General features: G+C 42.1%; 2 protein-coding genes across 4 annotated transcripts; both read left to right on the top strand.

The window, feature by feature from the left end:
• Positions 1–729: 729 nt before the first annotated feature.
• nrl (neural retina leucine zipper) lies at positions 730–7,001 on the top strand. The gene is made up of 5 exons (XM_030131777.1): positions 730–915; positions 2,535–3,339; positions 3,444–3,722; positions 4,744–4,959; positions 5,292–7,001. Exons 2-5 carry the CDS (start codon positions 2,722–2,724, stop codon positions 5,448–5,450), a joined length of 1,272 nt encoding a protein of 423 aa, XP_029987637.1. The 5' UTR covers positions 730–915; positions 2,535–2,721; the 3' UTR covers positions 5,451–7,001.
• Positions 7,002–7,127: 126 nt separating this feature from the next.
• LOC115417735 (GTP-binding protein REM 2-like) lies at positions 7,128–13,080 on the top strand. 3 transcript variants are annotated; one of them, XM_030131779.1, is made up of 6 exons: positions 7,128–7,491; positions 8,272–8,332; positions 9,075–9,387; positions 9,502–9,575; positions 11,064–11,241; positions 12,398–13,080. In XM_030131779.1, the coding sequence occupies exons 2-6, from the start codon at positions 8,279–8,281 to the stop codon at positions 12,685–12,687; spliced, it is 909 nt and encodes a 302-aa protein (XP_029987639.1). In that variant the 5' UTR covers positions 7,128–7,491; positions 8,272–8,278; the 3' UTR covers positions 12,688–13,080. The 3 variants fall into 3 exon arrangements, with proteins under 3 accessions (XP_029987639.1, XP_029987638.1, XP_029987640.1); XM_030131778.1 differs by having other exon boundaries at positions 7,128–8,096; XM_030131780.1 differs by lacking the exon at positions 7,128–7,491 and adding an exon at positions 8,115–8,133.
• The last annotated feature ends 396 nt before the right edge of the window (positions 13,081–13,476 follow it).

Below are 13,476 nucleotides of genomic sequence, written 5' to 3'. Positions count from 1 at the left end.
GGCTAAACGCCTGCCTAAAAAGACAAGTTCCAGCCACTTATGATGCTTCATCTAATGCAGTTGCTGTTATGAGACTGCTCTTTATCGTCCTCGTCCTCAGTTCAGTAGCTGTGAGTGTCCACTGTGAGGCAGTGCAGAGTCTACACACAACTATCAAGACTTTGTTTAACTCAGTAATAAGTCAATAAGCTTGGATTGTAATGACAAACTGGATCTGAGCAAACATGATGACTTGTTTCTGTGCTTTGGAAAAACTGCATGTGTAAGAAATTACAGAAACAGGCAAAGTTTGTGACATGTGTGACAGTGCATGTGTGAAATATTGTGTCATTTATCAAAGGTGGGAGACATGAGGAGCCCTCTCAGGGTGAAGAGGTCTGATGACTGTGAAACTGAAATACTACACCCAATAATGCAATTAATTAAATATTGAGCCTCCGGGAAATGAATGTAAGTCTATGTAATGTCCAAGAAAATGAAAGAATCATGGATGAGTGAGTGTGAAAAAGAGAGACAGAGACACAAGACAAGAGGAAAATGAAGAAATAAAACGAGAATAGATAAACACATGCAATGACAGACAGACAGGGAGAGAGAATAGAGGGAGAGAGAGACATTGTTAGAGAATGGGAACATGCCTGTGGACCATGAGAGAGGGATATGGGGGGAGAGAGAGGAGGGGATTGTTGCAAACAGGGATTTGCAGCAGAGGGGAAAGAAAGAAAGGGGGCAGTGGCACTCAGTGACAGAGTGCTATACACACTCACATGCGCACACACAGACACACTCTCTGTTTCCTCTGTGTCTCTTTCCAAACGTGTCAGTCAACCTAGTCAGTCCATTATTTTTGTGTGTGCGTGTGTGGGGGAGATGTTGAAAAGAACCCGAATCCATCCTTCATCTCTATGACCGACGGTAAGATCATTTCATTCATCCTTCTTGTTCATGGTTGACTGTTTCTCCCTCTGACCAGTGTGTGTGTGTGTGTGTGTGTGTATGTGTATGTGTGTGTGTCTCTCTCTCTTGTGTCGAGGCCTTTAACTCTCTCTGCTTTCATTCTACTTTTTTCTCTCTCTTTCCCCGTCTCTGTGAGCCTGTGTGTCGCTCTTTTGGGCTGGCTTTTTTTTGCCGTGACTCTGGTCCACTGCCAGATTGAGGCCTCCATGGAGCTCTATCACTGTTTGCTTTCTTTTACAATTCATTTTAAACTGCAGGGGGTAAAACTAATGAGCTGTGCACCAGTGGCACTAGTCAAAGGTGGATTTTTAATTAGATGTTCACTTTAATAATAATATCTATTATATTTGAAGGCCTGTAATTAGTTGTTGGAGGAAATGGGTTTGCTCTTCTATGTCTTTCTTTGATGTAGTTACCACTGTATCATGCTCAAACTATTGTAAATTTTCATTTCAGTGCCAAAAAGATGCTTGGTCTTTTCTGTAGCTTTGAATGATTTGATTTGTTGTGTAATATGATGATTTAACTAAAAGCTGTGAGTTATTTTCTTCTCATGTAACATAATCATGTATGAAACCAAACTTTTTGACTAGACTATATTCACCTTTTGTGTCCTCTTGATACATACTATTTAAGATAAATATCATCTGTAGCTGAAATCATATTTTTTTCCATAGGTTCTGTGTGTATAAAAATGTATTTCAGTTATTTAGAAAGTCTTCGGCTCTGGATTAAAGCCTGAACCTGCTGATAATTGGATTTAGTCTCTTAGACTTGTGGATCTTTCTGTCAAAAATGATTAAGCCCTCTGAATTCTTCTGCTCCAGTTGGGTTGTGTTCAGTTGATAGATCTTTCTGGAAATATTCCAGGTTGTATCTACTGCGTGTGTAATTTCATTAAAGCAGTAACAAGGGGTCACTTCTACATAAAGACAAATATGGCACATGGAAAGTGGAAGGTGGTGACTTTTTTTTGACTTAAAGCATTTCGTGTGTTTTTCACACTTGAGTTATCTAATAGAAAGATTAACCATGAGTGGAAAAAATGCCACGTTAGGAGAATGATTTGCACTTCTGTCATAAAATTAAGAGAAAATGCAAATATGGATTGGTTTGAAGGGTATTTCAAAGTGTAATTTGGCTGGGAAGTTCTTGTTTGTTTTTGCATATTGAAAACATGCACATACATGTGATTGTGCATGTGTTTCTACATGTGGTAATAGGGGGATGTGTTGTTGATTACTACCTTAACCTCCTAAGACCCAGCTATGGGTTTTCTGTCTACATTTGTGGATAAGAGTTTCACAATGCTATGCACAAAAAAAAACAAAAGAAAAGAAAACTGTCCACCACAAAGGGCATTCCATAAAAATTTAAAAAACTGCATCTGAAAAAACTGTTGCATCATAATGTTTCCAATATAGGCACTTATTTAATAAAAAAACAAAAAAAGCTTGTACTTTGCTGACATTTCCTGGGTCTCAGGAGGTTGAAACATGTACACAAGCCCACAATTGCCAGAGAAATTCCATTCTGTTGTCTCCGTTCCAAACCCCCTTTTTCCACCTTTCCTTTAGGACGAGGGAGACAGAGACAAGGACACAGGGTCAAGCAGGTTCTCCGAAAGAAAACTCACCCTGCTGTGTGCTTCCTGACACCACTACTGCTGCTGTCTATGAGCTGCACTGAGGCAGAGGAGTGGACTTTCCAACTATCCTGACACACGGAAAAGCCCTGTTGAAGCTCAGAGCAGCAGCAGACATCATGTCGTCTCCTTCCCTCCCCATGCCTTCTCTCCCTCCCAGCCCTCTGGCCATGGAGTACCTGAACGATTTTGATCTCCTCAAGTTTGAGGTGAAATCTGACACTCCTCCGCTCCCTCCTCAGTGTACGTATCCCAAATCTGGTCTGCCCCATGACCCCTCCAGCTCTCCATACACCAGCCACCCTCCCCAAGACTCCAGTTTAAGCTCCAGCCCTTACAATTCGCTGCCACCCTCGCCAACGCTCAGCGATGCCCACCCGCCACCCTCTGGCTCTTCCTCTCTGTCCTCATCATCCTCCTCCATCTCCTTCCCACTCTCCATCTCCAACAGCTTCACCTCTGGAGTCAGCTCTGGCTCTCAGGGGAACGTGGAAAGCAGCCCGGCCCACGTCGGCCCTCAGGGTCCCACCCCGGCTTCGCTGGAGGACCTGATCTGGCTTGCGGCACTGCAGCAACAGTTTGGGGGTGAAGTGACGGGGCCTGCCACATTGCTGGGGGCCCTGGGAGGAGTACCAGAGCGAGGAGACAGAGAGAGGGGGGCGGTCAATGGCTTTCTGGGTTGTGAGGATGCTGTGGAGGCTTTGCTAAACTCAGCAGCTGCTGCTGTCAGCTCACAGGTAAAACAATGTTTTTTCTGTCTTTCTTCTTTGTCAGGAGCACTAGAGGTAGAGTTTTATTCATCTTATTTCCTCTTCAACACCTTCTGTGTCTCTTCTCTCAGTTTCCAGGTCTTTCTCAGAGTTCAAGTAGTAACCTTGGGGACTCCAGCAGTGACAGTGGAGGTGACATCTCCTGTGCTAAAGGGGCAGACATGTGCCATCGTCCGCTCGTCTTCCTCTCATCAGCACCCCCCTCACTCCCCAATGCCGCCCCCAACTCAGCTCCATACCCACAACCCCTCAGCCCACAGGGCCGCCTTCATCACCACCAGCATCACCATCATCAGCACCACCCACACCACCCCATGCATCACCATCATCACCATCCGCAAGTCAATCAGGTACAGAAATGCATCACTGCTTGACAGAGGCTGGTAATGATTGCTAATAAAGGAAGTGTTTAATCAATATAAGGATGGATATTAGAGGTGAAGAAGGTAGTGAAGAGAAAACAATAGCACTTGTAGCATTAGGAGCCGAGCGGAAGGAGGGAGGGATTGTGCAGTGAAGGATTAGGATCAGGACATTAGAACATGGTTATTAATGTCTGTGTATCCAAAGTATCACAAGAAGGATCGGCCTCTATGTGACAACAATAGTAAGAAACAAAGTAGAACAATGTCTGGCATTAGAGCTAATGGGTCTCATTTCAAATGAAAATGTATAATACTATCATAAATTCAATTAATTGATCATTCAATGAATTCTGCTAAAATACTGTTATATTGATGGTCTTTTTGCAACTTTAGTCGTGTAGTGGCAGTACTTCAACTGGATGTTTGTGATTGTTTTCTATCTGTAAGTCTTCAATCTTTGAAAAAAAAAAACCCAAAAAACTGATAAATGATTATTAACACTTTAAAAGACCGAAAGGGCTTAGAATAAAAATCTTATTCTTTTAATTAAAACCATTTTTGAACACACTCTTGTGTTCTGAATGTTCTTTTGATAGGTAAATAAACTTTATAACATGTGTTCTGGTCAGTCAGGAGGCCTGTGTGTATCTCGGTTTATGGTATATGGAGCACACTATGAGCTTATGATAATATCTGCTATTATTGCTGTGCGTAATCCTGATAACTGTCACCCACACTTAGTCAGATTACATGACAGATTATGGACATGTGGTGCTGAAATGTGCCCCCTGACAGATAGACATGCTCATAAACACCCAGTATGATAAATCACATGTCCACCAGATGTATCATGGTCACATTTATAAGAGTAAATATTCAACAAACCCTCCTTCATGTGTGAATTACTTCTTAACTGTATACACTGCAGTCATCAGCTGCATGTGTCTGGTTGCCAAATAACATTGAGGAACAGCATATTCTATGTGTTTTCTCCATCTGTGAGCAGTGTGGGGTGAATGAGCGCTTTTCTGATGAGCAGCTGGTGAGCCTGTCAGTGCGCGAGTTGAACCGACACCTGCGTGGAGTGAGTAAGGATGAAGTGGTGCGTTTGAAGCAGAAACGACGCACACTGAAGAACCGTGGCTATGCCCAGTCCTGCCGCTACAAGCGCTTACAGCACCGCCACGCTCTGGAATCTGAGAAACATGTGCTCACACAACAGGTACAGAAACACACCTACACACATGCTTGTGTTGATGACTCTCACTTACAATGATTCTCATTATAACCTCATCTGAGATACAAACACAATCTGAAATATGATATTCAGCCTTAAATCTGAGATTGTGACCTTAAAATAGCTGAGAACAGTCACTATTTAACACAGCCTGGAAGTCTGACAATCCTAAACTATGAAAACAAATAAAATCAAAATAAGATCATATTCCTGATGCTATTTGCATGAACAAGTGGGCATCGTTGCAGTTTATTTTCAGTTCACACTGTGACTTTTAAGCGAGCACAAAATAAATGATGGTCTTTTTTTTTCCTCAGTTGGAGCAGTTACAGTGTGAGCTGACTCGAGTGCTAAGGGAGAGAGACACCTACAAGGCTCGCTACGAGAAGCTCCTCAGCACAAACCACAGCACTGGCGATGCCCCGCCAACACGCGCAAACAACCCACCATCCCCACCCCCTGACTACTTCCTCTGAGTTTAACCCCGGGGGGTGGGTGGGGAAGAAGAAGAACAAGACCAGCCAACTCAATCAACTATGATAATCAGACTTGGGGAAGAAAACAAGGATGTGTGTGTATGTGTGTGTGCATGTGTGTGTTTGTGTTTGTGCAAAGGAGAGAGAGAGAGAGAGAGAGAGAGAGATAAGTGAAAGAGAGACATTGGCAGGTTACAACTGTGAAATCCACCCCTGAGTGACTAAAGAGGAATTGACTGTTAATTCATAGCATTAGATTCAGCTTTAGGCTGCTTCTTGAGCTCAGTTTTGCTTCACTGTGAATGACAGTTGCACAAACCTTTGCTGAGACGTCTTCAAAATGATTTGCTGGAGATATCCGTGCAATGGTCGACAAAAGAATTTTAAAAGGGCTTTATCCTGCATTAACAGTATTAGTAGTTCCTGACACTGCTGAGCATATGATCTACGCAATATAACAGAGCTGATATACCTGCAACGGACTCTCCAAAATGTCTGAGGCAAGGCTAAAACTGTAGTTTTTTTTTTTTTTTTTAATTTATTTTTTTCATTTTTTTTTTTTTATAATAAGCTGCTAAAGCTGCAGAGGTCTGTGTAGTGCAGTGGTGCTGGATGTGGAGTGGTATGGGCTTGGATAAAGTATCCATGGCATGCAGTTGTATTTGCCAGCTAACATTTCACAGTTGCCTACCAAAGTGTTGAAGCTCACCAGAACTTGTTATTCTTTGTAAGATGAATAATCATAGATTAAAGAATGTACAAGGATCCCTTTGATGTGGATCTTTCAGTGATTGTGCTAAATGAACAGTTCAATATTAATCTGGTGTTGTAGCAAAGATACATCTTCTAAAAAATCTACCTTTTGCTAGTTGGAAGTGGCCACTTTCTGCCATTACCAGTAACAAAAAGACTTGCTGTTTGCTCTCTGTTTGCTCTTAAAAATGGGTTTTAAAAAAAGAAGTGGAGCTGGTAGTATGCTTAACTAAAGCAACTGCATCTGGTGAAAGAGACAAATCACAAGGAGGGAAGGAGTATGGCATGATTTGTGTGGTTGTGGCCGGTTCTCCAGAATAAACTGAGCTACAGGAACAATCATCATATTAATGCGACATGCAGCACCACAGAGCTGGTCACTGTGGACTCGAGTACTGTGGGCTGGGAATGCAAAAATACATTAAGGATGCAGGGAAAAAATGCAAAAAAAAAATCTCTTCGTGGAGACAACTTCTTAACTGTCCCATGATATCATTGCCAGGGTTTATGCATTAGAGCTATATATTTTGTTTGGGTGTAGGTTAAATACATTGTTCTTTTATTTATTCACTTATTTATTCAGTATTTATTCATTGTTTGTTTATGTACTATTCTGATTATTTTACTTCACTGGTTTTATTTCATTAGGGTGTATTTTTACTTTCCTACAGTTTATTATTTTATCCAATTGTGATTAGGATTAACATTACTACATACATAATGACCATTATCATGGTTTCCTGCTCCTGTTGTAGTGTGGTTTCATGTGCATATGAAATAAACAAAGTACTTTACCATTCCCTGAATGCAGTGGTGTGTTTTGTTCACCTTGGTAAAAGGTTTTAACCCTGTCTCCTTTCCATTCATTCATCCTCTGAGCATCTCCCACTTTTAGTCTTCCGCTGGCCTTTTCTCTCTGCAGCTCACGATGCAGTCCCATGCTTTGCTCCAGCTCTCTTTATCTCTGTCCCTCTATAGTGAGGCAGTGACCCTGGGTGTGCGCTGTTTGGGATGACCTCATCTTCAGCTCTGCCTCTCTCTCTGTGTCTCTCGCTCTCTCTCTGGCTTGTATAATGGGAGCAGGATTAGGGCTATAATAGCGTCCTGGCTGCTCACTGCCGGAGTCTATTGTGGCTTTGTGTGTGGGAGGGACGCACCAACGCTGCGCTCTGCTCATGGCCACACTCACATTCTGACAGAAAACATGTCCAAATACTCTCCTTGGATCAGGGATTAAACGTGACTTGATTTGATGAAATGTAAATGAGTGAGTGGAGGTAAAGGTCAGGTGTGTGTGTCTGGTAACACACAGTGGAAAATGAGAGAGACAAACACAAAGACAAGAAGTTACTGTTTCTACCAGAGAAATACCCATATGACACGTTTTAACGTATATCCTCCAAGGACGCACACTGATGCGTAAAGCCAATTAGCGGGGACAGCACCTGTGTTCTACTGCACCCTGGTGGCTGCTTTGCATAGCGGCAACACCTTCCAGAGGTCAATGAGAGCTTCGTGACATAGAGCATCTTTGCATTGCTGCCAGCATCACCACTCCACTTGCGTTACACTGCCTGAACTGCATGCACCTGCTGGGGGGGGGGCGTGCAGAGCAGGAAACACTAATGTGGAGAGGTTTTACGCGTAAAGTCAGTGAGTCAGACTCAGTTTGGAGAGAGGTGATGAATGGCTGCAAGACTGAACCTGGGCCCCAACCTAAAGAGAGAGAGAGAGAGTTAGAGTAGTGAGGGAGAGAGATTGAGTGGGAGAGAGAGAGAGGGAGAGAGAGAGAGAGGTGCGTAAAGGGAGGGAAGAGAGAGAGAGAGGAAAAGAGAGAGAGAGAGAGAGAAAGGGACTGTGGTTACTTTGTAGTTGCTGAGAGCCGTGCGACAGGTGAGAGATCATGCCGGGCTGTTTGAGGGTCCATAAAGTGAGTGGGTGGGTCAGTGGGGGGTTGTGGATGCATTGGGGTGAGGATGATGGGCAGTTGTGCGCGCCCTAGTATTCGTTCCGTGTGGGTGTGTGTGTGTGTGTGTGTGGTATTCTTATGAGAATCGCTTCATTTCAGTTTTCAGATGCCGACAGATGTGCCCGAAGACAGGCTCAGCAACGAGGAGAAGACGACCAAGGTACTGCAAGACGCACGGGTTATGTGTGTGTGTGTGTGTGTGTGGGGGGGGGGGGGGGGGGGGGGGGGGGGGGTAAACCAGCTTCCACATGCTGAGTCCAATTAGCCAATCAGATTTGGGGTAAAGATTGAGAGGCAATGACGTCTGATACTGTGGTTGTCATCTTGTTTGAAAGGTTGAGGGGGTGAGTGGGGTTCCACTGTGCGCCTTACTGTGTTTTCCGTGTGTGTGTGTGTTAAGGAGGTGGAGGTGCAGAGAGGAGGTGTCCTGAATTACCAAATACTTGCATGTTATGACTCAGTTTCTTATTTAAAAATGTCTGCATCCCACTTCCTTGGCTGTTTGGTTTTACACTTAACAGGGCATTCTCCAGATTTTACACATAGAAATGAGGTTATTTGTCATAAGTCTGTGAAAATTGTTGTGTAATGTCTTCAGTATCTTTCTAAATCACCCTGATGATGGCATAAGACTTATCTGGAGTTTGGCTGCAGATGTCAAATATAGGACCAGGCTGTGAAGATTTAAAGTGTTGGGTCTAATTTTAAAAGCTTTGTTGGATTTGTAGAATTTGGCATTTGATGTTAAAATCAGATAAATGATTAAAGGTCAGAATATTTCTCCTGCATGCAGATGAAACTTTTGAGTTCTGTCTTGTTAATGCTGTATTTTTCCATATAAATAGCTTGGTTTAAATGTTATATAATGAAGAGAAGGTCAATCGATTTCCTGTCTCCTGCAGTGCGACAGTATGACTCTGTCCAGCACCCCTCTGACTGTCCGCAGAGGAAGCACCCCTCTGCCACTTAAACACCAACTCAGACGAGAAGAAGCCGTCCACGATGACTGTGACTGGTCATCGGGTGCAGCTGGACCCTCTGTTTCACCGGTCAGCTTCAGTCCAGCCTTGGATGACACTTTGATGGTGGCAGTGGAGGGCAGACCTGATGGGCCCTTGAGGATTGCCCTGCTGGGGCAGAACGGCGTGGGGAAGTCCTCTCTGGCCATCGCCCTCGCTGGGGACATGGACAGGACAGCATCTGTGGATTCTGATGGTACAGAGTAGTTGTTGCAGAGCAGTAGTGAACTCTGTTTTCTATGAGCAGCAGGTAAATAAACCCCAGCACTCATCTCCCTTGTGAGACCTAACGGCTGCTCTCTGTCCTCAGGGGAGGGTTATGTACGCACAGTCACTGTGGATGATGAGGAGAGTACCATCATTATCTATGACAACTGGAGACAGGTGAGCCAAACAACACTCCAGCGTTTCTACACTCCCTGCTCCCTCATTAGACCACTGGACTCCCTCTCTCTCTCTCTCTCTCTCTCTCTCTCTCTCTCTCTCTCTCTCTCTCTCTCTCTCTCTCTCTCTCTCTCTCTCTCTCTCTCTCTCTCTCTCTCTCTCTCTCTCCCCGGCTGGAGGTGCACTCTGCTGCTTTGTGGCATTTGTGTAGTGGGTGTCTATAGCTATAAATACATATTGTACTATTTACTGCAGTTTGATTTGTTAGACTTTCACTTTTTAAAGCACATTCTACACAGCATAATACTGTGTTTATGCTTTGACCTAACATTACAACCATCATACACCATTAAAAGGTTAGATTTATAACAAAAACAACCATCAGCATAGTATTTTAAAACCACATCCATAATCCAGATGTGTAGATTCATCCATATTTCACTGCATTTGGTGAATACACTGAATTATTTGTTTCACTTGCAAACACAATAACAAGTAAATGTCAAGCTCAGAGAAATACTGTGTTTGAAAAAGAAAAACGAGGACAATGCATCTGCTGCATCTGCATCTGGTTGAGTAAGGAAAGCTCATTATTGAGTTGTTTTGTACAGTTTTCCTTCTTTTCCCTCGAGTGTAGATCAGAAGCATCTGTGTGTGGATGTGTGAGAAAGAGAGAAAGAGAAACAAAGAAGGAGAGGTACCCACGGAGCAGATGTGTCAAATGATGGCATTGATGTGTCTGATGAAGCTGGATGTGTGGACACACTTTGTCTTTTTTTGTACATCTGTCAGGCCTATGTGTTATGTTACTGTGTATACTGACACATTTGTTGTGAGAGGCACTGTATATATTGTTATTCTGTAAATGTAGTGATGTATCTCCATCATTAGCTTTAACTATCAACAGGTTGGTGTTCAGATTTTTTAAGGATTTACTCAGGAAGGCATATTTATTCTGGTTTTTTTTTTTTTTTTTTTTTTTTTTGGCTCTTCCAGCTTGTAGTGAATGTGTATGTCACCAAGAGTTAATGGTGAATTGCAGGTGATGCTATCTACAGTGACAATTTCTCACTAAACCACAGGAGATTTTAGATGGAGCGCTCAATTATCTGCTGTTTTGGCTGCTTGCATTTTGTGCACATCTTTAAGACAGACAAATAAAATGTTTCTACTCAGTCTCAGAGAATTCCTACCCAGATTTGATATAATTAAATAGTATAATAGAAAAAAAAACCTTTTGTCAGTGCTGTCTGCTTAATAGTACACATGTACTATGCTGAGCTGACATTTGAATGCTCTAAAATATGTATTGCAGATTTTAAATGTCACCTGTTTTCTTTGGCAAAATGATAGCTGTTGCTGAGGTTTCTATGCCACCCCCCACAGCATATTCACCATATTCCCTCTACAGTACATTTGAATAGGCACCGTGTGGTTATGTAACATACTGTGTATATACATATATGTGTTTGTGTGTCCTTCCCTCAGGACCTGTCAGCTCTGCAGTGTGAGGTGTGTGTTCTGGTGTTTTCAGTGACAGACCGTCGAAGTTTCCACCGAACCGCTCAACTCCGGCTACTGCTGAGAGAGACTCAGCCCCAAACTCCCATCATCCTTGTCGGTAATAAGAGTGATCTGGTGCGCTCACGTGAGGTGACATCCCAAGGTGAGGAGCCCCGTTATCATCCTATTCTTTTCTTTATTGTTACCACTTACCCTTTTGCTCAGCTGTTTTTATCGTTCCTCACTGGCATGGCTTTTTTTTTTGTTCTAAGCGCTGACATTTTTCACTCTTTACCTCTAAACATTAACACAGAGTGAAAGGTAGAATCTAAATGTCAGTGTTGCAGCTCCACTGTAACGTGGGAGTGTAAATTGGAGTAAGAATTACCGTTGGAAGGAGAATACTCACTTTGAGTTCACCACATGCCCACATTCATCCAGTTACATTTGTTCCTACTTATAAAGACAAAAATCTGCTTCCCCTCATGCTTGGCTTATTCTTATCTGTCTTTTTTGTGTGCACCAAAGCTAAGTAATATTTGACCAGTTGAGACCCAGTGATACTTCTTTCTCTATTTTTAACCTTTCTTAAGAGATTTATCAACATTATTTTCTAATATTCTGCTCTGCATTTTATATTCTCGATTGAAAATCTGGTATTTTTCTTTATTTAATTCACTGATTATGTAGATGTTCATAAAAGCTCAGATGAAAGTTGAGAGTTATTATATCAAAAACAGAGAAAATGGAAGAAAAAGTGACTTTTTTAGTATAACATACCATTAACTGAACATAAACCAAGTGTGTGCATCCACTGTCATTGATCCAACTCCATGGGTTTTACTAGTGAATCAATGTTGTAGAAGATGACGGTGTTTCCGTGGTAACTATGGAGCCTCTGAATGTCTAAATGGGTCATATCCAATGACCATGAAATGAAAACAAACTGCATTTTACACCAATTATTTACATGTATTGATAGAATTAGTGGATCAACAGGTTTATTAAACAGTTTAGATCAGTAAATTATTTTGGTTGCCCGTGGATGTTTGGAACTTTATGGGTTAACTCCTCCGACAGCCTCAAAAAGAATGAATAACAATAATTGCTTTTGATTACAGGGGTGCTCTGCCTTATTTTGTTCAAAAATGAAAAACAAGACTTTAAATGAAGATGAAGTCTCCTTAGGGATAAATTGACATAAATTTCAATAGAAGAAGCTGTTAAAGAAGTGCATACTTGTTTATGTAAAAACACAAACATTCACAAACATATAGACTGTTAAGTATTAACACTGTTGCCTCCGTCTCTTCCCTCAGAGGCCATGTCCAGCGCCGCCCTCTTCAACTGTCTTTATCTAGAGATATCTGCCTCTCTGGATCATCGTACCCCAGAGCTCCTGGAGTGTGCTGTGCGGTTAGCCAGGGGCCAGTCCCCGTGGCCCCCAGGAACCAGTATGGAGGACATGATGAGCGGCCAGCGTGAAAGCATCACTTCCCGTGCTAAACGTTTCCTGTCCAGCCTGGTGCCTCGCTACCCCAGAGAGAGAGAAGTGGGCAAGTTCCTGAGGCAAAAATCCCGCTCATGTCATGACCTGGGGGCACTGTGATTGGTGCTGAAAGACGATCAATTAAGTTGTTAACAGAGATGATAGCTGGAGGCGATGTAGAATACCACAAATAGTGAAAGAGGGAATGATATTGCAAACACAGAAAAAGGAACGAAGAGTAACAATGGAGGTGTGAGTGGGAAGGTGCCAAAAATGATGGAAGGACAATGTTGTGAGTGATCATCATGTGCATCCAGCGAAGGAAAACAGTGACAACAAACAGTAGTGATGTTTATCTGAGTGATGACAATAGAGAAATGTTGTACACAAATGCTGACAGCAAAGAAGAGAAAAAGATATTGTAGAAAATATGTAAATATATTCTAGTAGTGATACTTAAATGCTACCTTCAAAGCTTTGAGAATGAAATAAATTGATTTTTTTGAGTCTTGATAAAGTTTCATTCATTTAATTTGGTGTTTGGGAGTCACATGTTAGGTTATTGAATTATAAAGTAATCAGTTACTAATAAAAAATATTATTGGGTTAATGCTGGAGTTACACGTGAATATGTTCTTTTCAGTAAAAAGCTTATACAAAGAATGTACCAGCTGATCGAGGATCATCTGACAAAAATACAAAAACAGCATAAACTCGACAATATTTTACATCACAAAAACCAGAAAAGGGCTCTGACATTGCTGGACAGTGTTCATTTCAAAACATTCTTTTAGGACATTTCAGGTTTATTTTCCATTTTAAACTTCCTCTTGTGTTAGGGTCGGTATCAACCCATTTTAGGTTTTAAATGCATAAATGACCCATAAAAAATTTGTGCATTGCATCAAG

This window comes from Sphaeramia orbicularis, chromosome 4, assembly GCF_902148855.1.
Source record: "Sphaeramia orbicularis chromosome 4, fSphaOr1.1, whole genome shotgun sequence".
Lineage (NCBI taxonomy): Eukaryota > Metazoa > Chordata > Actinopteri > Kurtiformes > Apogonidae > Sphaeramia > Sphaeramia orbicularis.
This window is presented reverse-complemented; position numbering and strand designations above follow the sequence as displayed.

Coding starts and splice junctions, on each gene's coding strand:
- LOC115417735 (XM_030131779.1), top strand. CDS start 8,279: ATGCCGACAGATGTGCCCGAAGACAGGCTCAGCAACGAGGAGAAGACG. Junction 8,333..9,074: donor ACGAGGAGAAGACGACCAAG/GTACTGCAAGAC, acceptor TGTCTCCTGCAG/TGCGACAGTATGACTCTGTC. Junction 11,242..12,397: donor ACGTGAGGTGACATCCCAAG/GTGAGGAGCCCC, acceptor CTCTTCCCTCAG/AGGCCATGTCCAGCGCCGCC.
- nrl (XM_030131777.1), top strand. CDS start 2,722: ATGTCGTCTCCTTCCCTCCCCATGCCTTCTCTCCCTCCCAGCCCTCTG. Junction 3,340..3,443: donor CTGCTGCTGTCAGCTCACAG/GTAAAACAATGT, acceptor CTCTTCTCTCAG/TTTCCAGGTCTTTCTCAGAG. Junction 4,960..5,291: donor AACATGTGCTCACACAACAG/GTACAGAAACAC, acceptor TTTTTTCCTCAG/TTGGAGCAGTTACAGTGTGA.